At 50.6% G+C, this 27,496-nt stretch overlaps 1 protein-coding gene across 1 annotated transcript in view; it reads left to right on the top strand.

Moving 5' to 3' along the window:
- Positions 1-27,496, top strand: part of DDX46 (DEAD-box helicase 46) — a 1,041,144-nt gene that overhangs the window by 710,798 nt on the left and 302,850 nt on the right. Inside the window, exon 15 of the mRNA XM_085617987.1 lies at positions 1,811-1,973. Coding sequence (XP_085474113.1) covers positions 1,811-1,973 — 163 coding nt within the window. The remainder of the gene's footprint in view (positions 1-1,810; positions 1,974-27,496) is intronic.

The following is a 27,496-nucleotide window of genomic DNA, read 5'->3' on the forward strand; positions in this document are numbered from 1 at the left end:
TGGTAAGTAGCATATTCCTTCCTGGGTGATCACCCATGGCTTTCACACTGTTTTGCACTACTAAACGGAAGTACAAAAATAGGAAAAATGAGCTACCTCTTTGAAAAATGCCAAAATTTTATTTAAAAAATTGTTTTTTTATTCAGCTCTGCATGTTTCTGAAAGTTGGGAAGATAGTGACTTTAGGACTTCAAACGGTTCGTTGATGCCATTATTATGAGAAATAAAAACACTTTATTCAGAGCACTTTTTTCCCAAAAACACACTTTGTACCAATATTTTGGCTATTTTCTCAGTCCCAGGAGAATCCACAAACCCTGGATACCTTTAGAATCCCCAGGATGTTGGAGAAGGACGCTAATTTGGTGTGGATAACTTATGTGGACAAAAAGTTATGGAGGCCTAAGTGCGAGCTACCCCAAATAGCAAAAGAAGAAAGGCTTAGCAGTGGAGGGGGAAAGGCCTAGCAGTGGAGGGGGAAAGGCCTAGCAGTGAAAGAGTTCAGCATTGCAATATGTGTATTTATAAAATATACATTTGATTCTAGGTATTGTTGACTTTTTGACAAAGCAATAGGTCTTCTTTACATATTTTGATGTAATCTCCTGCTGTTCAAGCCAGTAGGCCTGTCTTTTATATTTTGGTGTTCTGACCCTTTGACAAAGCCAGTAGGTCTGCCATACATAAAATGACACCCCTGTATATTGTTACATTAAAAAAAATGCAGCAATTCACTGAATAAAACAAAGGTTAATGTGACGTTATAGTTGGGTGAAAAATGTTAAAGTCTAAGAACCACTGATATTCACCAGTCCTAGTAAACTCAAGTAAATATAACTGGCAGCCTCACCATGCACTGCTTATGAACTCCCATATTATAGCACTCATGACATTCTTTGACAACACTGATGGTATCTGAAATGACATAATTTATGACAACGGCAGTAGAGTTTGATGCTTAGCTAACTTTTCAGTAACGTTCATTTTTTGACATGCTTTGAGACCAGACCCATGATGGTTATCCATATCGAATTCCTTTTGAAAGAGCTTCATCATCACCATACCAAAGAGCACTTTCTGCAACCACTTACTAGAGCTCAACAATGACCATAAAAGCACAAGCCTAATACAAATTCAAAAGGTGTCTGTCTTGGTTGAAATCCTCTGGATTACAGGTGGACAGTATTTCTGGGCACGTATGCTTCTGTGTTTAGCTTTTAGTGGATTATATGCCTGGAAAAAGGCCAGACTGGGAACAACATGCAGAAGCAGTGTGGTATTTCTGCATCCTTTACGTTATTCACCATTGTAGCCGGACGCTTGTAATAGTCCAGCACTATGCAGTAATCCCACCAGGCAACAGTGGGCTTCTTGTAATGCGGCCCATAGTCTTTAATGCACTTACGTTCAAGTTTGAGGTGTCAGATATCCTCTGTGGTGGTGGTGGTGATCTTACTCTGTGTCACTCTAGTACTCGTGTAGTAAGTCTCTCAGATGCCATATCAAGATTTGCTGCAGTTCAGATTATGAATTAAATAACACAGTTATCAGGAACGAACTCCGGGCATCATGGATGGATTGTTGACAAACTCATTACCTTGCACTGGGGCAATATTTCAGTGATGTACCAGAATCTTAGCTGGAATTTCTATTAGAAGGTAGTTTGTTAATTTGTGTAATCTGTTCCAAAGCTTTAAATCCATAAACGCGTCTCCTTCCTGATCCCACTGTACCTTTGCCATTCTTTCTTTGCTGCTAGCTTATGTCTGGACAACAGTTTATTTGTTATTTTTTTGTGATGTTTTTTCAGATTGTCATAGAAGAAGATAAAAAGTTTTTGAAGCTGCTTGAATTGTTGGGAAACAACCAGGAGAAAGGATCTGTCATTATATTTGTTGACAAGCAAGAGCATGCAGACGGATTGCTTAAGGATTTAATGAGGGCATCATATCCCTGCTTATCACTGCATGGAGGTACCTTGCCATTCTACAGATTGATGTTATGTATCCTGCTATTAATTTGGGTGTATTGTATTGGCCCAACCTTAAAACATGTCAGAAGCTAATTGAAACACTTTAAAGCAACTTTCCCGAATATTGCCACTTCTGTATTCCCAATTGATGTAGACCAAATAAAGAAATTTCACTTTATTGCACAACCCACCCTTTTCAATAGTCTTGATATATAGTAGTGATATTTGTTTATACATTCATAGCTTTGACACTTAGTATATTAAACATTTTCAGTGGTCTTAATTTTAGATACAAGTATTTTCTTTTGTGACAAAAAGCGAAGATGGGTGGCCACATTGATGCTAGGGTGGGAAAAAAGCATGTATGTTGGGCTAGGATTCATAGCTCAGGTTTTTAGGACTTCATTCCATACCGCTCTACTATAAATTAGGTCTCTAACTCGCTTAAGATAGATAAATCTGACTAGTCCTATAGTTTTTTAAGCGTGATTACTGTTAGTCTGAATTTGGGGTTCAATCCCTTACCACCTCCTTGCGAATAGATTTTACTATCACTGACCTTGGACAGTAAAATGTACAAAGTTACCTAGTTAGATTATAAACGTTATCAGTGCACATATACATAGACTTCTATCCGCAGATTCTTCACCTTGTGAATTTCACCAAGCACCAGACTGGACCTGAAAACTTTACAACACAGCAGTTCGCTTGTGCTTCGGTAGGTGGTGGTGTGCGGCTCCACGTCGGCTGCCTCCTGCCTCGGAATTGACGTCCCCACTATATGTACTACCCCCATACATTGATGTCCGTTCTTGTCTGTCCGTGCCTTCCAATGCTGACGCGCAGCAAGCAATGCTGTCTTAGAATGACCTTTTGCTTCATGAAAAAACATGAAACTCTATTTCAAGTGTGCAGATATGGGCCCTAAAACGACACATTTTAAGCAGTCTTGTGACTGTCACCAACAGGTGTCGGTGACTGAAAACCATGATGTCTGCCTCTCGGCACCTCACATGACACAAAGTTGTGCTCTTCTCGCATGAAAAAGAACCAAACTCGTAGTCCCTGACCTCCAGAGTAAGGCGCAGAAGCGCTCAAGGTAGAGAGCATGGCAGCGCTCTCACTCCAGGGACCGATCTCAGGACGGCTCTACATTGAGATCCAGGAATTCAGGTACGTCACACAAATCGCGAAAGAAGTCCAAATTTGGGTCACCAACGTCCCACCGTCCTCACTCAGGCGTTGCTCGGAGGTACCTCTTGACCTCATACCCCCTCTGCGGAGCGGACAGCCGATGTGCTTCCACATGACCTCTTACCTCAGCGAGCAGCCACAGCAGACTAAATGCAACTCCAGGAGGAGACCATAGCCGTCATTTTTGGTACCCAATCAAAACCCACTTGAGTGCCTTCTGCTCAAAGAATTGAGGTTGCAGCCTGACTGAGGTCTGTTGGTGGATCTGTCCCAGAACATGCCTTTAGATCAACCCAGTCATTGAGCCCGGTGCAACGTCTGACGATGCCTGCGATACACAGGCAGACACCATAGACCCAAGCATAGCTGCTGCTATTGTCAGTGATTCCGGATCTTAGTCTGATAGTTTTATCAGATTGGGAAGCTCAACAATGCCCTGAGCAATGTCATTGCAGTTTCTCAGACTCCAAACAGTGCTACGAGGATGATGACGGTGGTGACATTTATGAAGAAGCTAACATTCTTGAAGACCTTAAAGATTCAAGTGGATTAGACTGTTTGTAGGAAAGTGCCCCTTTTTGCATGGTTGCCCCACCCCCCATTTTTTGCCTGATGTTGATGCTCTTTGACTAAGGGTTCTCTGGATTCCTGCCAACCAGGTACCCAGGGCCTATCTTCCTTCCCTAAATCTATACTGTTGCACACCCAAAAGGGCTGCAGCACTTATTGTGCCACCCTTAGAGGCCCGGAATATATCTCTCTCTCTCTCTCTCTCTCTCTCTCTGTCTCTCTCTCTCTGTCTCTCTCTCTCTGTCTCTCTCTCTCTGTCTCTCTCTCTCTGTCTCTCTCTCTCTGTCTCTCTCTCTCTGTCTCTCTCTCTCTGTCTCTCTGTCTCTCTCTCTGTCTCTCTCTCTGTCTCTCTCTCTCTGTCTCTCTCTCTCTGTCTCTCTCTCTGTCTCTCTGTCTCTCTGTCTCTGTCTCTCTCTGTCTCTCTCTGTCTCTGTCTCTCTCTGTCTCTGTCTCTCTCTGTCTCTGTCTCTCTCTGTCTCTGTCTCTCTCTGTCTCTCTCTGTCTCTCTCTGTCTCTCTCTGTCTCTCTCTGTCTCTCTGTCTCTCTGTCTCTCTGTCTCTCTGTCTCTCTGTCTCTCTGTCTCTCTGTCTCTCTGTCTCTCTGTCTCTCTGTCTCTCTGTCGCTCTGTCGCTCTGTCGCTCTGTCGCTCTGTCGCTCTGTCGCTCGCTCTGTCTCTCGCTCGCTCTATATATATATACACGCGCGCGCACGCGCACACACACACGCGCACACGCACACACGCACACACGCGCACACACACACGCACACACACACACACACACACACACACACACACACACACACACACACACGTTTCCTATGGAGAGAAATGAAGTTATCTGTTACCAGGTAAGTACTCCGTCTTTGGGGTAGAGCTTCTTGGGGTAGAACAAGGGTTCCCCCAGGATCTAGGATGCACTCTCAAAACACCCTCAGCGGCACTAGGGCAGCCAGGTTAAGAGTGCTGAGGCCCAATGTTATCCAATGAGGGATAGGGGGACTCTGGTTGGTGGCTGCTTATGAGCAGGCCACTGGGTTGTGGGAGCAAAGCTCCCAGTGTTAGGCTCCGGGCAAAGGGGGATCCTTTTTACCACACGAAGTGCACCCGCAGTGGTGCTAGGGCGTCTGTGTGCAGGGTGCTGTTTTGACATCGGGTGCCCTGTTGGTTTCAATCGGGATTCTCCAGTTTCAACAAAGACTGCAGGCTCGGAGACAAAGATCTTCTGAAGGTGACCAGCATTTGGAGAGGTAAGTTGGGATGCCTGGGTATGCTGGGACACAGTCGGTTGGGTCACCCAAGGCCGTGGGGCTTTGGGTGCAGGGGTGCCTTTAGGCGTCTGGTTTCTCTTACCAGCTCCGGTTGTAGTTGAGAGGTTCCTCCAGAAAGAGGCTGCAGGCTTTGCTGGGGGATTTGAGGCAGGTCAGAGATCCAGATCAGAATCGCTGGGGAGACCTCCTCATGGTGTTGGGTCATTCGATCTCGGGCGTGGGAGACGGGTGCACAGTGGTGCAGATTCGAGGATTTGGCCGGAGCCAGAGTCTGGGTGAACAAATGCGGTGTTCTCGGGAGACAAAGTCTTTTCTTTGGAAGGCCGGGCACATCCTCTGTGTTCTTGAGGTTGCTGGCTGCAGGACACACCGGAGTTTCGCTTTTGCAGGTTCGAGGTGGGGACAAGCCTGTAGGGCTGGGGCCAAGTCAGTAGGTGTCGTCCTCTTCTTAGCCTCATCACTGTTGTTCGGTCCTTCTTTTCTTCTTGGTTGTTTCTTGTCTGAGAAGGCAAAGTTTGTGGGTGCCCCTAAACACTAGATTTAGGGTCCTTACAGGTAAGGTTGGGACCAATGGGTCCCTTCCTTGGGGGTGGGTACACCAGTGCTTAATTTGAGCCGGAGCTTTCCGGTGCTCAGCACCGGCACTTAATTGGTTTCCGGTGCTCGGGACCTAATTGTCAACACCACACTTAGGGCAGTCTGCCACAAGGTGGCGCTGCTCATGTAATTTATAGATCAGCATATTAACAGTTGTTTAGGAAAACAATATACATAAAAGAATTACTAATACCTGCCTCCCCAGCCATTCCTTTAGCTTTGGGGACCTATAATAATCTCAACTGTCGCATTTACATGCGAGAGAGGTGGTTGTTTTGGCAGCGATGACAGAGGTCATGGGTGGCGCAAGCTGCAGTGGCCTCCTGGTCAGAGCCCTGGCACTTAATATTTTACAAATTAAGCACTGGGGTACACCCCCTATTATGCCACCCTCCCGTGCAAGGGGGGCATATGCCTCGCTCAGGTTGGCTGGGACCCCCCATCTGCAAGATGGCGGGTACTGAGAGTTGTGCTGCACCTCGCTTCCCCAACTGAGGGGTGGGGTTGGCATAGGTGGACACACCTCCCTTCCTCACTTGGTTTTTCCGCTGGTTTTCCCACCCAAAGTGGGGATCAGAACCGGTGGGGACCAGTTGCTGGAAGCAGTAAAAGGCATGGGGAAGCTCAGAAAGGCGGCACGCCTTTGAAGCTTCCCCTTGGTGGACCCTACCCATCGTGGGGAGGAGGCTTGGCACCTCGTCCCAGGATATGCATTGTTTTAGACCCCCAAGAGCAGCAGGCTCTCGACCCAGGGGTCCAGAAACATGTCTGGTGGTGGCTGCTGGTGAGCAGCCACTCAGCCTGGACACTAGTATCGGATAGAGACTACTAGCCGCAGATCCCTTAACGTAGAATTATCCCCAGTCGTGAGACTGAACCCGGAAAACTTTCTGTGCCCCAGCATCCGGGGGGGGGCGGTACCACGCGACTCTGCCCTGATGTCGCTGACATCAGTTGCCTTCTTTTCCGCGTGCAACGCGGATCCGGATCGTGTCCCTGACCTGTTTTCAGGCTTTCTTTTCACGCTTTGCATTGTGGGACAGTGTGCGAATGCCTTCAAGCTTTAAGGCGTGCTCGTCTTGCACGTGTCAGATGTCGGTGACGGACCCTCATCCTATTTGCATGTGGTGTTTGGGCGGGCACCATGATTCCACGGACTGCGACGCTTGCCATTATCTGAAGCCTAATTCCCGGCAGGAGCGCCAGATGAAGCTCCTTTCGGCCTGGTTGTCCAGTGTCGTCTCCGCATCCGTCCCCCACGGAAGGATCCTAGAATCGCCTCTTCCGGTTCCGACATCATCCGTCACCGAGGCCCCTAGGGCGTTGCTCGCCTGTCGGTAAGTCTTATAGCTTGTTCCCGAGGCCTGGTCCCCGCTCTGCGGAGGGCGCGGGTTCTCCACGGGACATGCGGCCTCATTCGTCGCCACCCTACCCGCCGTTTCCTGGCGTCGGGGTGACCAGGGCCCAAATGGAGGCCTATGCTGCGGCTCTGCAGGTTTCCTTGGCCCCTCCTCCTCTTGCTGGGACATCTGTGGATCCCTTGCCACGTGCGGGGCCTTCTGCGGAGGCTCCGGCGCCGACGGGCTCGGCTTCAGGTTTTGGAGGTGTGGTGTCGGGGTGCAGCCCTACGGGGTTCCCCTCTTCAGCCCACGGCGCCTCTGCCTTGCCGCAAACCCCCGAGGGGGTCCCTGTGGTGTCACGGGAGGTCGCCGGTACTCGCAGCTCGCCCCGAGTCCTCCTCGGTCTTCTGGGCAGGCGGCGGCCTTGCCAGAAGCCGAGCTGACGCCGCTTAGGCGCCGACGGCTGTCGGCCCTGGCGGCGCCGCGGGTGTTGGCTAGGGGCTGGGGCGCATCCCTGGGTCCCTCGCGCCACTCCACGCAGGCGGCTGCTTTGTCGGAGGTCGAGTCGGTGCCTTTTTGGCGCTTTTCTTTCGCCGACCCGGAGCTGGCCCCGCCCCATTCTCCTAGGGCGCAAGTGGTGAAGGAGGTCGTCTCGGCGTCCCCTCCGGCGCCGGTTGATGTCGCGCCTGTGGCGGACTCCACGGCGCCGTGCCGGCGTCGGGTCGTCGTCTCGTCTCCAGAGGTCCCCCCCTCTCCGGAGGTTCGTCATCTTTTTGTCTCTTCTTCCCCGGAGACGGGACGCCGCATTGTGTCCTTTTCCCCGGTGTCTTCCAGGGAGGGCTTTTCGCCGTCCCCGTGGCCACAGCCTTCCCCAGAGGCATCTCCGGTCCCCCACTCGTCTGTGAATCTTCTACCATTCCAAGGCTGGCCATTTCTTCCTCCAGCTGGACTCGGAGATGACCGGCTTAGTTTACAGCCGTCACCCGCGGAGGACTTGCTTTCCCCCCCACGACGCCCTACAGAGGCGAGTGTAGCCTTTGCCCGGGCCATTTCCATGGCTGTTGGAATTTTGCACATGGGCGACCCCGCCACACCATTCCCTACGGACCATTTGCTTGAGGTTCTCCATCAGGGCTCTGGTGGACAGGAGCTGCTTCTTCCCTTTGAAGCTTCGCTCCATAATTCTCTTCTGGGGGCGTCCTGCCATGGAGCATCCGGTGCCCCAGTCGCTCCGCCACCGTCCTGCTCCGCGCGATCCAGTCTGCCTTTCTTCCACCCTTCTACCCAGCGCCCTCTTCTGCAGACTGCTTTTCCTTTCTTACCTTTGGTGGTGTTTCCTCTGTCACGGGAGGCCCAGTGGTTGGATTCATGGGGGCGTCACATCTTCGCTTCCTCTAGTGCTGCTTTGCGAGCGCTCAACACGCTTTGGGTGTTTGCCAGGGCTACTTCCAGCTTGTGGGATTCTGTGGAGTCCCTTCTGTCTTGTGCCTCTCAAGAAGGTGTCTGGGCTGCCATGTGATGGATGGCCGGGAGTTGGCCGCGTTTATTCTTCGCTCGGCCCTGGATGTTTCTGATGCTCTCGGCCGCACAATGGTAAGTTCAGTAGCTCTCCGTCGCCATGCTTCGTTGAGGGATAGTGTTTTCCCTGAGAATGTTAGGGAGCGTCTGGTTGACCTGCCTTTTGATGGGGTGCTTTTGTTTAACACCCATGCGGATGCTGCCATTCAGCAGCTCCTTGCAGGGCTCCGTCCTCCTCCCCATCAGTAAACTTGGCTTGTCTGTCCTCTGTTGCTTTATGGGCGGCGTTATCCCACCCTTTTTTCGGGGGTCTAGTGGTTCGGTTGGACCGTCTGTGTATTCTGTGTGGGTTGGCGTGCCTTCGGGGTACTTAGGTTGACCCCTTTGTGCTGTTGGCTGCTGGTACAGCCCCTTTGGCTTTTGTGGTTCTTTGGTTGTTGGTACACCCGAATGTGTCCTCAGGTTGGGCCTTATGTATGTTTTTTGTTTGGCTGATTGGCAAGCCATCTGTGGTTGTATCTGCAGGTCCTTTATGTTCTTGTCCTCTGCTGTGGGATTTTTTCCCTAAGAGGTGTTACCATGTTTTCTTGGGACGTATCATACCCTATGTGGGGTACTTGTAGCTATTGCACAGCTCTGTCCTGCGCTGGGAAGGTTTTTCGTGTTCCCTGCCTTTCCTGGCATCACTGTATACCGCTGGTGCGTTCTCGTGTCTTGTCCGGGCGCAGCTTGCGCTGCTCCAGCTTCTGTCATTCTCTGTGTTTGCTACATCGCTCGACCAGTCTGGCATGCTGTCTATGGTGTTGTGTTGTGGCGTTTCCGCCTTCCTGTCCAGCTTTTCCACCTGGTCCTCTGTCTGGTGTTCCAGGGGGGCTAGGTTTCTCCTGGCTTTCCTGTGTTCTGGTTGACTGCTTGGGACCGTCCTCAGTGTCTCCCTTTTTCTCTTTTGGCTGGTGTGAGAAAGTGGCTCTGTATATACTGTCCCCAAATAGGTACAGTGTGCACAGAGTCCACAATCGCCAGAGCTTTAGCAGAGGCTAAAGTTGGATATAACCTTACTCTCTAAAGTGGTAGCTTGGTCGAGCAGTAAGGCAGTATCAGAGGACAGTGTAAAGCATTTGTTGTACACACTCAGTCAGCAAATGGTCTCACACACTCAAGAACTGAACTCTAGGCCAGTTGTTTTCTATATAAAAATATATAGTTGTTTTATTTTAGAACCACAGGTAGGTATCAAAATACTTTCTCAGAATGAAATGCTCTAGTTGAGTACTTTCAATAAGCAATAGACTTTTAAATGCAATAGTTACAGTTGTTGCAATAGGCAACACAATTCAAACACAATTATAACATTGAGCTCAATGGGAATTTTTAAGTAAATGCAATTTCAATTACTTTATGTATCATTTTTTACTCGGGGTTGGATCCTGGATTTAGCCCTGGTGCATTTCCAGTAAACAGTTGAAATAAATCGTTTTTGTTACACAGGGGATTTTTAAGGAATATTTTTATGTTTCAAAAAATTGATACTTGCAAGAATTTCTGTCAAAAACCAGGCAATGTTATCCTATGGAGGAAAATCAAGTGATCGGTAAGTACAGTTGTAATTACTTTTCAGGTTCAGTGCTGGGCACCAAGATCCAGCACTGGGATCTCTCTTGCTAACAGGTTAGTAATTTCGTTTATTGGGCGATTTTTAGTGAATATTTTAACATTTCAAAACTCAACACTTCCATGTGAAACCAGTCAATGTTACCCTATGGAGAAAATGTAGGTTATCGGCTTTCAGGTAAGTACTCGACTGGCAGAGTTAAGGTCCTGGGCATAGACTCGGGGTCTCCCACGGTCAGGTAGGTACAGTTGGTACACCCTCAGTTGTGGAGTTTCCGCCTTCCTGTCCGGCATTTCCGCCTGGTCTTCTGTCTGGTGTTCCAGGGGGGCTAGGTTTCTCCTGGCTTTCCTGTGTTCCGGTTGACTGCTTGGGTCCGTCCTCCGTGTTTCCCCATTTTCTCTTTTGGCTGGTGTGAGAAAGTGGCTCCGTATATACTATTCCCAAATAGGTCCAGTATGCACAGAGTCCACAATCCCCAGAGGTTTGGCAGAGGCTAAAGTTAGATATAACCTCACTCTCTAATGTGGTAGCTTGGTCGAGCAATAAGGCAGTATCAGAGGACAGTGTAAAGCATTTGTTGTACACACCTAGTCAGCAAATGGTCTCACACACTCAAAAACTGAACTCTAGGCCAATGGTTTGTATAAAAAATATATGGTTGTTTTATTTTAGAACCAACATTAGGTATCAAAATATACTTTCTCAGAATGAGATGCTTTAGTTAAATACTTTGCAATAGGCAATTGACTTGTGCAGGAAATACTTACAGTTTGTTGCAATAGGCAACACAATTTTAAACGTGAGCTCAATGGGTATTTTAAGTTATATGCAATTGATTACTTTCAAGATTACTTTTCTAACTCTAGGACTGGATCCTAGATTCAGTCCTGAGACAGTTCTTGGAAACAAGTGAGTAAATTCGTTTTAGTTACTGTTGTGATTTTGAAGCAATATTTTGCTATTTTAAAAGTTGACACTTGGAAACTTTTTCTGATCAAATTTCCAATGTTATCCTATGGAAGGAAATTCACTTAGCAGGTAAGTGAGGTTATGGTTACTTTTTGTAGGTCAGTGTTGGATCCTAGATCCAGCACTAGTGTACCACCTGTAAGCAGTTTAAGTTATACAGGCGATTTTTAACGAATATTTATAAGTTTGCAAAATTGAAACTTAGAAGAAATTTCATAGAAAAACAGTCAATGGTTCCCTATGGATGAAAATTCAAGTTACAGGTAAAGTATGTTCTCGTTACTTTTGTAATCCAGTGCGGGGCTCCTAGGCTCAGTACTGGAACATCTATCCAAAACAGGTAAGTAATTACGTTTTCACAGTTGGTACGATTTTTAAAGAATATTTGTAGTTTGCAAAAATCGACACTTAGAAGAAATTTCGCAGAAAAACAGTCAATGATTTCCTATGGAAGAAAATTGAGTTAAGGGTAAGTACAGTTGTAGAGATTTTTCAGAGTCCGTGCTGGGCACCAAGATCCAGCACTGGGAGTTCACCTAGGAACAGGTGATTACATTCGTTTTTGCCACTTGGCTGATTTTTGGTGAATATTTGAAGATTTGAAAAGTCCACACTTAGAAGAAATTTCAGGAAAAACCAGTCAATGTAACCCTATACAGAAAATTGAGTTATCGGTTTAAAGGTAAGTACTCGACTGGCAGAGTTAAGGTTCTGGGCATAAACTCAGGGGTCTCCCAGGGTCAGGTAGGTACAGTTGGTTCACCCTCAGCGGCACAAGGGCGGCCGGGTGCAGAGAGAGTTAGGCCCAATGTTATCCTATGGGAGACAGGGGGGGGCTTGGTTAGTGGCTGCTGACTAGCAGGCCACGCGGCTGTGGGATCTGGGCTCCTGGTCACTTGCTCAGGGCAAATTGGGAAGTAGGTAGGAGTAGAAGGTACGCTGCCAGGGCCACTCTGGCGGCTGGGTGCAGGGTGCTTTTGAGCCTTCGGGCGCTCAATGGATTTCAATGGGAAAGCTCCAGGTTGAACAAAGGCTGCAAGCTCGGGGACGAAGATTCTTCAGGTGCCACCACCACTTTGAGAGGTAAGTTGGGTAGTTGGAGGATAGGTAGGTACCCAGGAGTTGGGCACAGGGGGCCGCCGGGTGCAGGGGTGCCTTTTGATGTCGGGAAATCTTACCCTCTGTTGAAAGCGGTTGGGGGGGGTACCTGGTTCTGAGGCTGCAGATGTCGGCAGGAGCGTCGAGGTGAGTCCTTGGGTGCTGGATTCGGGTTCCTAGTCGCCGGGGGGACGCCCTCTGGGTCTTTGTTCACTCCGGCACAGGCCAGGCGGGTGCAGAGTGTGCAGGGTTCGCGGTTCCGGGCTGATGCCAGGGGTTAGCAATTTGCTTTGAGCAGAGCCACTGCTCGTGGGAGTTCCATTCTTGGTAGAGTCTCAAGGGGGTCAGGTCCTCCGGGGTTTTTGAGGTTGCTGACCACTGAAGGCACCGGAGTTCCACAGGAGCAGGTTCAAGGATCAACAGGCCGGTAGGGCTGGGGCCAAGTCAGTTGATGTCGTCCTTTTATTAGCAGCTGCGCGGCGCGTCTTCTGCTTTCTTGATCTTCTTGCTTGTTGTTGAATCGGGATCTGAGGAAGGAAGGTTCAGGGTACCCCTAAATACTACATTTAGGGGCATTTCAGGTAGGGAAGGGGCAGGGACCACTGGGTCCCTGCCCTGGGGTGGGTCCATCCCCTATCCTGCCACTCTCCCGTGGAAGGGGGGCAGTGGCGTAGTCCTGATTGGGCAGGGCTCCCCATCTTCAAGATGGCGAGAGCCCGGGGACGTGCTTCACCTCGCCTCCCCCACCGGAGGGGTGGGGTTGGCAGAGGCTGGCACACCTCCTGTCCTTCCTTGGGGTTTCCGGACAGTGTTCCCGCCAGCGAGGGGGTTGAGAACCGGTAGGGGCCAGTTGCTGGGTACAGCAAGTGGCCTGGAGAAGCTCACAAAGGCGGAATGCCTTTGAAGCTTCCCCTGCCCATCCTGGGGGAGGAGACTTCGCACCTCACCCAGTATGTGCATTGTTGCAGGCCCAGGAGAGCAGATGGCTCTCTACCCAGGGGTCCAGCAACCTGTCTGCTGTGTGGCAGCCTAGCCAGCCCCTCAGACAAGATGTGGATTGTAGGTTAGGTTCAGGGGGCATCTCTAAGATGCCCTCTGTCGTGCATCTTACAGTAAATCCCACACTGGCATCAGTGTGGGTTTACTGTGCTGAGAAGTTTGATACCGAACTTCTCAGTCTTCAGTGTAGCCATCATGGTGCTGTGGAGTTCGTGTTGACGACCTCCCAGCACCATATACTCTTAATGGCAGCACTGCACTTACAGTTCCCAGGAATGGACCTGGGTACTGTAGGGGCACAGGGCTCATGCACCTGTGCCCACACCTCTGGCATAGGGCACCCAGCTAGAGGGGTGACTGAGGTATGCCAGGGTTCGAGGCATGTGGGCTGCTGAATTCATATCGGTGCATAGATCGCCGCCTAGTGTTGGGTCCGGATGTTTGCACGTTGTTGTCCTGGAAGAGTCTTCGAAGTATCCTGAGATAGGTGACTCCTCCCCCGGACCACAGTGCGCATGGGCATCCTCTCCATCCTCAGATTGTTTTTTTCCGATATTGGGTTCGGATGTGCTTATCTTGACTCAAGTTAGGAAAATTTAGTTTCAGGCCAAAAGGCCTTTAGTTTTCGTCGGTACTGTTCCCGATCGGTATCGACAGCTTACTTGCTAGTTTAGCAACCTTATCAACTTTTTTCGGATCTGTTTCATCCGACCATCGATCTTACATCGACGATGGAATCGAGGACCCCATTCAAACGGTGTCCTGTTTGCCACGCAAAATATCCACATATCGACGTCCACCCGGTGTGCAACAAATGCCTCTCTCGATCACGACGAGTCGAAATGTATGGCCTGTGCCCGATTCAGATCCAAGAAGACTCTCCGGAATCGACGAGCTGCGAGATTAGAAGCGCAGCAATCGGCACCGGCCCCGACCAACATCTTCAGCACCGAGGACGAAGATGTTGAAAGCGTGGAAAACAAACTCCAGCCCCGCTTCCGAACACGATTCCCGATCGGAAGACACAGATGAAGAGCTTTTTCACAGGGAAGAAGCCGACGATGAGGTAGGGGACTACGATGAGGCCTTCGGGCCGAAGAAGATAGCTCTGGTGAAGAGCAGGGCCTACCCGTCCAAACGGAGGCTATTAAAGTGCGTCAGTCTACGGCTCCGGTCGAGGGATCGCCTTCGGGCCTTACCCGAGATCAATCCCGCAGTTCTTCAGCCCCGCCCTCTGGCCCGGCCTCGAACATCCAGCGAGAGCCATTATTACCGAAAAAGACTGGTTTCCCTTCAACGAAACCGAAACCAATCGTCGCACCGGTTCAACAGAAACCGAAAGTGAAACTGGCACTGGTCGGCTCGAAGACCTCCACTCCTTCGACGCCAGCCAAAACCATCGGCTCCGAACGCACCAAAAGGGATTTCGGCGCCGAACTCGCTGCAGCGGATGTCGGCACCGATCCAAAAAGGAAGGCCATCGGTACCGCCAAAGCGCCTCGGCCCCCGGCACCGAAGCAATCGGCCCCGACCAACAAGGTTAAAATGGCCGCTCCATCGGAATCCACTGCGAAGGCAGCGACTACGGGCCAGTCATCGACGCCGTCGACCGCTACTACCTCTCCTCGACTCGATGACCCTGTGGCTCCGAAGAAGTCCACACCTACCTCCACAGAACCACTCGGCACCAAAGAACCTTCGGCGTTCTCGGTGCGACAAGTTGCAGCGTCCTTGCAACGTATCAGAGAACAGGCAGCCCTCCTGGCCACGTCCGGCTCCGAGCCGAAAAAGGCTCCAAAGGCACCTTCGGCACCAACCAACATCACTTTTGGTTTGCCGCCGTCCACAGCGCCAAAACTATTCGAGATCCGAACACGTGTCACCCAGACAAGGTCCCCATCTACTGGACACTCTCCCACTGGGCCTTCACCGTCCCAATACAATGACGCCGACACCGGCAGGCTCATGCTCCGAAAGCGGAAGGTCACTTCCGACCAGGCTTTGGACTCTTACAGAATCCCTCTAAAGCAAAAACTGCCAGCAGAATCGGAACCAGTTCTATATGAACGCCTCCACACCTCCTATCCAGATCCCCAGTCCTTTTCTCCGACGCCCTCCGACACGGACGCAATGGAGGATTACATGGGTGATGACACCACCTACCCCAGGGATATAGATCCTGAGGAGCAGCAGGACCCAGATCAAGCTTGAGATGACCCTGTAGACCCGGGTGCCGCTACAGATACCCAGGACACACAGCTTTATGGCGCCAAAACATCTCCCACAGAGGACACTGCTGCCTTCAACGCCCTCATTGAACGTGCCGCAGCCAATCATGGAGTGCAACTCCACTCGGACACAATTGAGGACGATTTCTTAGTGGACACTTTCGCCTCCTCAGAGAGGACTGTAAAGACTCTGCCCATGTTAAAAGGTGTCCTCAAGCCAGCAAAGGACATTTTCAAGGAAACAACCAGGGCACGGGTGATAAACCCCAGGATCGAGGAAAAAATACAAGCCTGCGCCCGGGGACCCTATGTACATTAGAGGCCAGTTACCTCTGGACTCCATCGTGGTTGCTAACGCTCGCAAACGAGCGCACTCGCAGACAACTGGTGATGCTCCTCCCCCGGACAAGGAGTCCTAGGTGCTGGAGACCTCCGGAAAAAGGATTTCAGCCCAGGCAGCAAACATCTGGCGCATTGCCAATACACAGGCGCTCCTGGCTCGCTACGATCGCTCACACTATGACACGTTAGAGACCCTACTCCAACATCTACCAGACGAGTACAAAGAGGCAGCGGAGCTCCTCATCAGAGAGGGACAACTTCTCACAAACGCATCCATTAAGTGTGCACTGGATGCCGCCGACACAGCTGCGAGGGCAATAAACACCAGCGTCATGCTACGACGACACGCTTGGTTAAGAATCTCCGGATTCAAACCTGAGGTTCAAAATAACATCCTCAATCAGCCTGTCAACCCCGACTACTTATTCGGACCAGAAGTTGACACCACCCTAGAAAAGATCAAAAAAGACAGACACTGCAAAGTCAATGGGGGCTCTCCAAACGCAGACATTTCGTAGTGGCTCCTTTCGTCGCCCCGGAAATAGGGGAGCGGCTAGAGGACAGGGGTCACAGCAAACCTACAATAAAGGGGGCACACAGAGTAACTACGATAAAAACACCAGAGGTGGATATCGTGGCTCCAGCACCAAGGGCAGAGGACGCGGTTACGGCAACACCAGGTCCTCACCCAAGAACAAACAGTGACGCCCTCTCCCTTCCCCCCGACCACATAACACCTGTCGGGGGGAGACTCCAGCGGTTCGTGTCCACGTGGAATACCATCACCACGGAGAGGTGGGTCAGAGATGTTATCCAACACGGTTACTGTCTCGAATTAACCTCCACTCCACCCACAATACCGCCAAAGCACCGTCCTATGTCCTCAGAGCACTTAGCATTATTGCAGCAGGAAGTGCTAAGTATGCTGCAAAAAGGTGCAATAGAGGTCGTGCCCGTCCACCAGCAAGGGACAGGGGTGTACTCTCTGTACTTCTTAATACCGAAGAAGGACGGGTCACTCAGACCTATACTAGACCTGAGACCCCTCAAACACTACATTCTCTCAGAGCATTTCCATATGCTCACCCTACAGCAGGTTCTCCCGCTGCTCAGACAGGGAGACTTCCTAGCCACACTAGACCTCAAAGATGCGTACTTCCACATACCCATACACCCGTCACACAGAAAATATCTCAGGTTCACTATTCAGGGGCAGCACTACCAATTCAAAGTCCTCCCCTTCGGTGTGACAACAGCACCCAGAGTTTTCACCAAGTGCCTAGCTACAGTGGCTGCACATCTACGGAGACAACACATTCACGTCTACCCTTACCTGGACGACTGGCTTGTTCAGGCAAAGTCAGCCCAACAATGTGCCAGCCACATGTCCCTCACCATTCACCTTCTTCACAGTCTGGGATTCTCACTAAATTACCCAAAATCACATCTCCAACGCACACACGTACAACAGTACCTAGGTGCGACCATAGACACTCTGGCAGCCACAGCTCAGCCAAATTTAGTGAGGATCAACAGCATGCAAATGCTGATCTCAAAGTTCAAACCTCAACACTCCCTCCCTGCGCGAGTGTTCATGCAGTTGATAGGCATGATGGCCTCCTGCATTTTCATAGTCCCGCACGCGAGATTACATATGCGCCCACTTCAGGAGTGCCTAGCACGTCAGTGGAATCAGGCTCAAGGACAGTTAAAGGACCTAGTGTTGGTGAGCGGTCGGGCATACAACTCTCTGCATTGGTGGAATCCACAAAACCTTTGCAAGGGCCGACCGTTCCAAGAGCCTGTTCCACAAATAATACTGACGGCGGACGCGTCTCTCCAGGGATGGGGAGCTCATGTACTCAATTACACAGTGCAGGGACTATGGACAATACAACAAAAGAAGATGCACATCAACCTTCTAGAACTGATGGCAATCTTCCTGGCAATGAAAGCATTCAAGGTACACTTGTGCAACAAAGTCGTGTTGATCCGGACAGACAACATGACTGCCATGTACTACATACAGAAGCAGGGAGGAACACACTCTCCACAGTTGTCTCATCTGGCTCAGAGCAAGTGGAAGTGGGCCATTCAGAGGAACATATTCCTCATGGCGGAACACCTCCCCGGCAAGGACAACCAGATGGCGGGTCTGCTCAGCAGACACAGCCACCAGATGCACGAGTGGGAGCTACACCCGTCAGTACTCCAACCGTACTTCCAACAGTGGGGTCATCCAGAGATAGACCTATTCGCCACAAAAGAAAACGCAAAATGCCAAAGCTTTGCCACCAGGTTCCCACATCCACAGTCGCAGGGCAATGCGATATGGATGAACTGGTCCGGCAGATTTGCGTACGCTTTTCCCCCAGCGCCATTAATACCGCTGGTGGCACGCAAACTGCGACAGCACTCACTGACACTCATCCTAGTTGCTCCCACATGGGCGCGCCAGCCATGGTACACCACCTTTCTAGAACTTTCCGTGGTGCCGCATCAAAGGCTGCGGATCAAACCTGCACTCTTAACGCAGAACCATGGCGAAATTCAGCACCCAGATCCGCAACAGCTGAACCTGGCAATCTGGCTCCTGAAGTCTTAGTTTGGCTACCTAAACCTGCCACCTGACTGTATGGAGATCATTAAAGAGGCCAGGAGACCCACTACCAGAGCTTGCTATGCAGCTAAATGGAAGAGGTTTGTCATTTACTGCAACAACAATGACATTAACCCGCTAGACGCATCCATTCAAAATATCTGTTACCTCTTACACCTATACCGATGCAATCTGGCATACACCTCAATACGTGTCCATTTGACCGCAATAGCAGCCTATCTCCAGAACAGGCAGCACCTCTCTTTATTCAGAGTGCCTGCCATCTTGGAGGGACTTAAACGAGTAATTCCCCCAAGACACCCACCAGCACCGGTGTGGAACCTCAACTTGGTCCTCACCCGACTGATGGGTCCACCCTTCGAACCTCTCCACTCATGTGAGGTTCAATTCCTCACCTGGAAAGTAGCTTTCCTAGTGGCAATCACTTCGTTAAGAAGAGTTAGTGAACTCCAGGCACTAACCATTCAAGAGCCATTCATACAGGTTCACGCAAACAGGGTCGTACTACGTACCAACCCCAAATTCATGCCTAAAGTAATATCGCAGTTCCACATGAATCAAACTATTGAACTGCCTGTTTTCTTTCAGAATCCACAAAATGTCGCTGAAAGAATGCTCCATACACTAGAGGTCAAAAGAGCCCTCATGTACTATATAGACAGAACTAAAGACTTTAGGAAGACAAAACAACTTTTCGTTGCCTTTTCTCCACAACACAAAGGCAACGCCATCTCCAAAGCAGGTATAGCCAGATGGATCGTTAAATGTATTCAAATTTGCTATCAAAAGGCTAAACGCACATTAACGATTCCCCCACGAGCCCACTCAACACGTAAGTTAGGGGCATCCATGGCTTTCCTGGGAAATATTCCCCTGCATGATATATGCAGAGCAGCCACATGGTCCACTACACACACATTTACAAAACACTATTGCGTAGATGTGCAGTCAAAACAGCAGGCAGCTGTAGGACAGGCTGTTCTCAAAACTTTTTCAGACCGCTGCAGCTGGCACTGGTGGCCGCCGCTAATAGGAGGTACTGCTATGTATTCTATGCACAGATATGAATTCAGCAGCCCACATGCCTCGAACTGAATATGCTACTTACCAGTATGCATCTGTTCTTGGCATGTAGGGCTGCTGACATTCATATCGCCCACCCTCCTCCCCGGTGCCTGTAGCAGCTGCAGCTCTCATAATTACTGTATAGCATGGTCATCACTTTCTGTATCTACTCCATCACTGCCACAATGGCGAAAAACAATCTGAGGATGGAGAGGATGCCCATGCGCACTGTGGTCCAGGGGAGGAGTCACCTATCTCAGGATACTTCGAAGACTCTTCCAGGACAACAACGTGCAAACATCCGGACCCAACACTAGGCGGCGATCTATGCACAGATATGACTGTCAGCAGCCCTACATGCCAAGAACAGATGCATACTGGTAAGTAGCATATTCAGCATTGTGTGTTGTGGGCATGGCACACAGGGATGTGTGCCATGTCGACTTTGTTTTGTTCTGCACCCAGACACTCAGCCTGCAAAGGGTGTGTGTGTGTGTGTGTGTGTGTGTGTGTGTGTGTGTGTGTGTGTGTGTGTGTGTGTGTGTGTGTGTGTGTGTGTGTGTGTGTGTGTGTGTGTGTGTGTGTGTGTGTGTGTGTGTGTGTGTGTGTGTGTGTGTGTGTGTGTGTGTGTGTGTGTGTGTGTGTGTGTGTGTGTGTGTGTGTGTGTGTGTGTGTGTGTGTGTGTGTGTTGCCCTGAGGGGCCTTCTCTGGTCACAAGGCCCTGGGCACCTAGGGTACGATTTACCTGGGGCTGACAGGTGACCAGAGATGCCAATTGGGTTTTGGCTGTTAGGCAGTTTTTAGGGATGGAACACAGACCCGGGGCACCTGATTAGCAGGAGCCCAGGGCACAACAAGGAAACGTGCATCAGTTACCAGGCAAAAAAGGGGGGGTTACCCACTTTCTTACAGCTGGTGCCGCTTCTTTTCGTGGGTCGGTGTGTCTCTCTTGAACGATCCTCCTTTGGGGATTGTTCTGAATTTCCCTGGCTTCTGTCATTGGCCGGCGCCTGGCTTGTTCTGGGTGCACTGCTCCATGGTACTGTCAGCTGCCGGCTGCGCACGCCTCCTCGTTCTGGTCCACGGCCGTGGCCCTTATTGTGTTCCCTTGTGCCCCTGCGTCTTGTTCTGCTGGGGCTTTGCGCACTTGTGCCTTTATTCTTATGCCTGCGTTTCTTGACTGTGGAGCCGTTCCTGCCTTGCCTGCTTCCTTGTGGCTGATGCCTGTTCAACTGTCCTCTATCGCTATGTGTTTTCCTACGGCAGGCTTTGCCTCTGGTTCTACCTCTTCTTCCTGGAGTTGGGGTCGTTCTTTTCCTCCTGGGTGCTCCTCTGCGGCTGTCTGTTCCTACAAGGGTTTGTGGCCGTTGTACCTTGAATGGGCTTGAGGTCTCCTAGTCTTCCCTTCGCCTTGTTCTTGCTTACTGCTGTTTGGTGGAGGCTGGGCCGCCCTTCTTGTCCCCGTGGCACGTCCCCTGCTGGGGCCCTGTGTTCCTACTGGGGAGGTTCTCTCGCAGGCCCTCCTCCCCTCTGGGTATGGCTAGGATATATATTCTACGTTAAGGAATCTGCGGCTAGTAGTCTCTATCAGATGTAGAAGTTACTTACTTTCGGTAATGATGTATCTGGTAGAGACGATTGTAGCCACAGATTCCTTCACGGCCCGCCTTCCTCCCTGTTCTGCGAGGCCCTTCAGTTTGGTTTTCTGCACTCTCCTCCCTCCGGGTGGGTGTCCACTTTGCTTCCTCCCAGACAGGATGCTTCGTTCTGCTTGATTGTTCCACCCCTTCTTTTATGATACATGGTCGGTTGGTTCATGTGTGCTTCTGCATCCCTCCACCCTGGTTTTTTCTCCAGTGTAGGGGACTACTTTTACTCTTCTCCCTTTTACTTACTTGGGGTTTCTGATTCCTTTGCAGTCCTCTCCGTTGTTTTTTTTTTTGCCTGTACCCTGGCCTTCTCGCTCTTTTCAGGGGATACGACCCTCCTTGATGGTGTCTGGGGGTAAATTGCGGTTACTCCTCTGTTCCGGGCTTGTTCCCCATCACTATTGTGGATTGTGGTTGCAGTCTCTCTCTCTCTTCTGCTATGGCGTTTTTCACGTGCTTTCTGCCTCCAGGGAGTATGTCCCCTTAGCTTGCACAGGTGTTCCTCAGAGCGGTGCTCTGCTCTTTCACTGCTGTGGCTTTCACCGTTATGGCTTTTTGTACCTTAGTGCTTGGCACTTTTCCAACTGGTTTTGTTCCTCGCCTTTCGTTGCTCTCCTTTCTGTTTCACAGATTTTTCGCACACTGTTCCCATACTCTCCACAGTTTTGTTTGTGATGACTCCACGTTGTGGCGTGGAAAAGTTCGAAGAAAACTGATGTCAGCTCACCGGGGTGGGGCTTATGTGACCTTGCTAACGCCGCGGATGACGTCAGGGCTCAGTTGCGTGGTACCGCCCCCCGGCGCGCAGCGATGCTGGGGCAAAGTAAGTTTTCCGGGTCCAGTCTCAAGCCTGGGGATAATTCTACGTTAAGGAATCTGCGGCTAGAATCGTCTCTACCAGATACATTGTTACCGAAGGTAAGTAACTTGTACGTTAGGTTGTTTTTCAGGGAGCATCTCTGATGCCCTCTGTGTGCATTTTTCATTAAATCCCACACTGGCATCAGTGTGGGTTTAATGTGCTGAGAAGTTTGATACCAAACTTCCCAGTTTTCATTAAAGCCATTATGGTACTGTGGAGTTCGTAATGACAAGCTCCCAGCACCATATACTCTTAATGGCATTATTGCACTTACAAAGTCTAAGAATTGGCTTAGACACTGTAGAGGTACAGGGCTCATGCACCTGTACCCTCACCACTGTATAGTGCACCCAGCTCGAGGGGTGGCTGACCTATGCCAGGGCAGAGGATTGTAGGCATGGCACACAGGGATGTGTGCCATGTCGACTCTTCACTTTGTTCTTCACCACAACACGCAGCCTGCAAAGGCAGTGTGTGTGTGTAAAGGTACAGGGCCTCTAAGGGTGGCACAAAAAGAGCTGCAGCCCTTCTGGGCCTTCCCTGTCCACAGTGCCCTCGATAAATTTGGTACCATTTACTGCCCTGTGGCCTAAGATTGCCAATTGGGTTTTGTCTTTAATGCAGTTTAGGGAAAGAACGTAGGACCTGGGTACCTGTTTGGCAGGAGCCCAGCGCACACTCAAAGTACATCAGCAATTTAGCAAACAGTGGGGGAAACCATGCAAAAAGAGGGCACTTTCTTACAAGTGGTGCTCTTGCATTGTAATCACAGTGCAGTCTTCTTATAGTGATTAGGTTCTCGAACATAAATCCCTTAGAGTTCAGTCAGCTTTTGGCTAAATTCCTCAAAGTGGAGATCAAGCATGTCTTCCTTGTTGGTCCTGACATAAGTATGTGTCGTTACAACTTGATGGGTGATCTTCCTGCCCAGTCATCAGTGGCTTTGGCAGTTCTTGGAAAGTGGTAAGGTCCTGCTCCTCTTGTGTCTTCTATTGTAGACAAAGAATTTGTCCTGGGGTACAACCTGTAGCAGTGCAGCATCAGAAATTGCTGTATACAATGTCCCAAATGGAGGGAAAGTTTAGGAAAAAATGCGAAGGTCCTACCTGAAGATGAAGCAAGAAACGTATTTTTCTGGCAGGCAGAAGGCAAAAGAACAGCTTTGCAACAGCTTCAGATCAATACATTTCTCATTGATCATGCCGCCAGTGCTCTTAACGTGTCTGTCTGTCTACATGTAAAGGTCCGCTTATCTTGCAAGCATCGCGATATTGAAGATTAAGTCATGGAACTTCAGTTTCACCATGTTTTCTCCATTTCCTGATGAGAAAATTGAATGACTGGTGTGGTGAAAGTGAAGTCCTTGAACCCTTTAATCTCCTCACCTGTAGGAAGTTGACTCGGTATATGGCATGCCACTAGGGCAGGGGTTCTCCTAAAGTGTACAGGGCTTAATGTAAAACCCAAAGTGCTCTATTAGTGGTAGTGTGGGGGAGCAGCCTTGGGCCTAACACAGAGGAGTGAAGACATTTATTGCACAACAGTGATCAATAATGGACCCGCGACTCAGGAATGAGATCCAGACCAATTTTAGAAAATTATACTTTGTATTTTATTTTATGACAAAGATCTTCGCAATAAGGTAAGTATGTTTTTAATTAAAATGCTTTTCACTTTGAAAAATCAACACTTAAAACAATTTCTGAACAGTTCAGCGTTATCCCATGGGGAAAACAATATCGTGGTTAAACGTGTAAGTAAAGCATTTGCAGTTCCAGTCTTTGGGACCAAAAGTCCACAAGGGGCAAGTGTCAGTTGAGTACCAAAACTGCATCACCAGCGGCACAGGGGCAGCCGGGTGCAGAGGTCAAAATCTGAGTAAGGCACAGTGCGTTTCGATGGAGACTGGGAGCGCTCAAAACCACACTAAGTAGATCGGTTGCAGGGACCAAGCTTTCGGGGTTAGAACAAGCACAGGGTGGGTCAACAGATCTGCACCAAACATACACCACCAGCTGCCCAGGGCCGTCCGGGTGCAGGGTACAAATTCAGCATCGGGCACCCATTGCTTTTCAATGAGGAGTCTGCTTTCAACAAACAGGCAGCAGGCATGGCACCGGAGGTTGCAGGAGGAAGACCAATGACAGCAGAGGTATGTAGAGGTGTAGGAGGTTGTAAGGGCACCATTGGTTCAGCTCACCAAGGCCCATGGGCTTAGGGTGCAGGAATGCCTTTTGAAGTTGGAGTCTTCTTACTGAAGCCGTTTGCGGTCAGGGGGCCTCTGGAGTCGCACTGCAGGTGCCATCATGGATGCCAGGAAAGGTCAGACAACGCTGAATTCGAGGTCAGGATTGCTCAGGTGACTTCACTGGACAGGTGAGTCACTCAGACTCGGGCCGCTGGGGCTGAGTGGGCAGGAGTCACGGTTTCAGCTGGATCCGGGCCCCTTGGAGTAGATTTCTTCAGGCCAGGTCGCTGTCCATGGGACATTGGGGTCTTTTACGAAGGCAGCAGTCTTTTAGGGTTTTCATTGGTCACTGTCTGCAAGCCAATTCACAGGTTTGTCGAAGCTGGAGACAGGCCGGTAGGGCTGGGGCCAAGGCAGGGATGTCTTCTTTCTTCTTAAGTAATCACAGATCTAGTTTTCCAGGTTTAGGGGAGCCACCTAAATACTAAATTTAGGGTTGTTTTAGGGGAGTAGCAGGTAGGGCTAATAGGCACCTTACCTGGGGTGACTACATCCACTGTCATGCCACTCTCCTGTGGGAGGGGGTATAAACCTAGCCCTGATTGGAGGGCCCCCCCCATCTTCAAGATGGTGGGTACTGAAAGATGTGCTTCACCTCGCCTCCCCCATCTTAAGGGTGGAGTTGGAAGAGGTGGGCACACCTCCTATTTTCTAGATTTTCTCACCCAAAGTGGGGGTGTAAACTGGGGCTGCCATCTGCTTCTAGCAACTGAGGCAGGGGGGGGGGGTCACATTACAAAGGCGGCAGGCCTTTGAAGCTTCTCCTTCGGGCAATGGCCCATTCTGGGGGAGGAGGTGCGACACCTCTGCCCAAGATGTTCATTATTTCTAGTCCCAAAGAGCAGAGGCTCTCCACCCAGGGATCCAGAAATAGGTCACTGTGTGGCAGGCTGCCTAAAGCCAGACAGTGCCTACACCAGGGTCGGTATGTTTTTAGGGGGCATCTCTAAAGAGACTTTAGAGACCCAAATAAATCGGACCCAAATACCTTAAAGAGAGAGTATCCTTCCACGTACCCAAGAAGAACCTCCGCTCCGCCAACCTCGCACTGGCAGAGATCACCCGCATCCGCAGAAACCGAACGGGCGGGAGAACTTTCTCCTACGTAGCAGCCAAGACCTGGAACGAGCTCCCCGTGAACATCAGACTTTCGCCAACTCTGCACACCTTCTGGAAGGACCTCAAGACCTGGCTCTTCGACTGAGCCAGAGCTGCCCTCCCCCAGCGCCTTGAGGTCCTCACGGGTGAGTAGTGCGCTTTATAAACCCCTGATTGACTGGCATCAGTGTGGTTTTAATACAAGGAGCTGTATGGTACCAAACACTCCTAGTTTCAGTGAAGCCATCACGGCGTTGGAGGACTCGAGTTGTTGAGTTTCTAGCCCATGAAAGCCTTATGGCTTCCCTGGCACTTAAGAATGGACTTAAGTACTGTAGGGGCATATCTATTCATGCAAGTTCGAGGCATGTGGGCTGCTGAATTCATATCTGTGCATAGATCGCCGCCTAGTGTTGGGTCCGGATGTTTGCACGTTGTTGTCCTGGAAGAGTCTTCGAAGTATCCTTGGATAGGTGACTCCTCCCCTGGACTACAGTGCGCATGGGCATCCTCTCCATCCTCAGATTGTTTTTTTCCGCCATTGGGTTCGGATGTGCTATCTTAGCTCAAGTTAGGAAAATATTTTTTCGAGGCCAAAAGGCCTTTAGCTTGCGTCGGTACTGTTTATCGATCGGGTTTCGATACAATCCTGTTAGTTTACTAACTTTCAGCACCGACTTTTTTCGCATTTACCTGTCCATCGACTACTTCGACGATGGAATCGAGGACGCCATTCAAAAGGTGTCCGGTATGCAATGCGAAGTACCCACACATCGACGTCCATCCGGTGTGCAACAAATGCCTTTCGCCGGACCACGACGAATCGACATGCATGGCCTGTGCCCGGTTCCGTTCCAAGAAGACTCTGCGGAATCGACGAGCGGCGAGACTCGAGGCGCAGCACGCGGCACCGGCCCCAACAGACATCTTCGACGAGGCCGAAGACGTCGAGGAATTAGAAGTCTTGCCCTCCAGTCCAGTTTCCGAACACGAACCCGGATCGGACGAGGTAGACGAGTCACTCTTCCACAGAGGTGAAGACGACACCGAGGTAGGAGACGACGAGGAGGCCTTAGGGGCCGAAGAGAGTAGCTCCAATGATGAACAAGGCCTACCTGTTCAAACCGTTGACACACCAGTGCCACAGCCTATGGCTCCGGTCGAGGGATCGCCTTCGGGCCTTACCCGAGACCCATCCCGCAGTTCTTCGGCTCCGCCCTCGGGCCCGGCCTCGGACGTTCAGCGGCAGCCATTACTACATAAACAGGCTGGTTTCCCTACCACAAAACCGAAACCGAAACTGAAAGTGGCGCTGGTCGGATCGAGGCCTTCGACGCCAGCGCACCGCGTCGGCACCGACCGCACCAAGAGGGACTTCGGTGCCGAACTTGAAGCGGGCGACGTTGGAGTCGACAAACGGAAAAAAGCCATCGGCACCGACAAACCTGCTCGGCTACCGGCACCAACGACACCAAGGGCCGTACCGCCTGCTGTGTCTCGCATCGCTCCCTCGACGACACCTAAGCCTCAGGTATCGAAGACTTCGACGGTGATCTCTGCACCTCGACTCGATGACCCGCCGGCGCCGAAAAAATCCACGGCCGCCTCTACGAGCCCGGCCGGTGCCAAAGCCTCGAAGGCGCCCCAAGTACGACCTGGTGCGACACAAGGCAGCAAAACCACAGCTGTCCTCCAGGACACGTCGGGTTCCGGTTCGATCGGAGCTCCAGCAGCCTCTTCGGTACCGGCCAACATTACCTTCGGCTTGCCTCCGTCGACAATCCCAAAAATGTTCCAACTCAGGACACGGGTCACCCAACCTACGGTCACACCTGCTGAGACGTCTCCGGCACGTATCATCGACGCCGACACTGGCAGGATGATTCTCCACGACCGAAGGATAACTTCGGAGCCGCCATTGGACCCTTTCAGGATCCCACTAAAAAGGAAGTTGCCTGCAGAATCGGAACCTCTCCTTTATGAACCCTTCCATTCATCCTACCAGGATCCACACCGGTTCTCCCCCACACGCTCCGATACGGATGCATTAGAGGACTACATGGATGACCAAGTCCCCTACCATGTAGACACGGACCCTGATGACCAGCAGGACCCTGATCAAACTTGGGGCGACCCTGCAGACCCCAGTGCACCTCTCGATGCACAGGACCAACAACTCTATGGGGCAAAAACATCTCCTACGGAGGATACTGCGGCGTTCAACGCTCTTATCGAACGTGCTGCAA

The sequence above is a fragment of the Triturus cristatus genome, chromosome 7 (assembly GCF_964204655.1).
Source record: "Triturus cristatus chromosome 7, aTriCri1.1, whole genome shotgun sequence".
Taxonomy (NCBI): domain Eukaryota; kingdom Metazoa; phylum Chordata; class Amphibia; order Caudata; family Salamandridae; genus Triturus; species Triturus cristatus.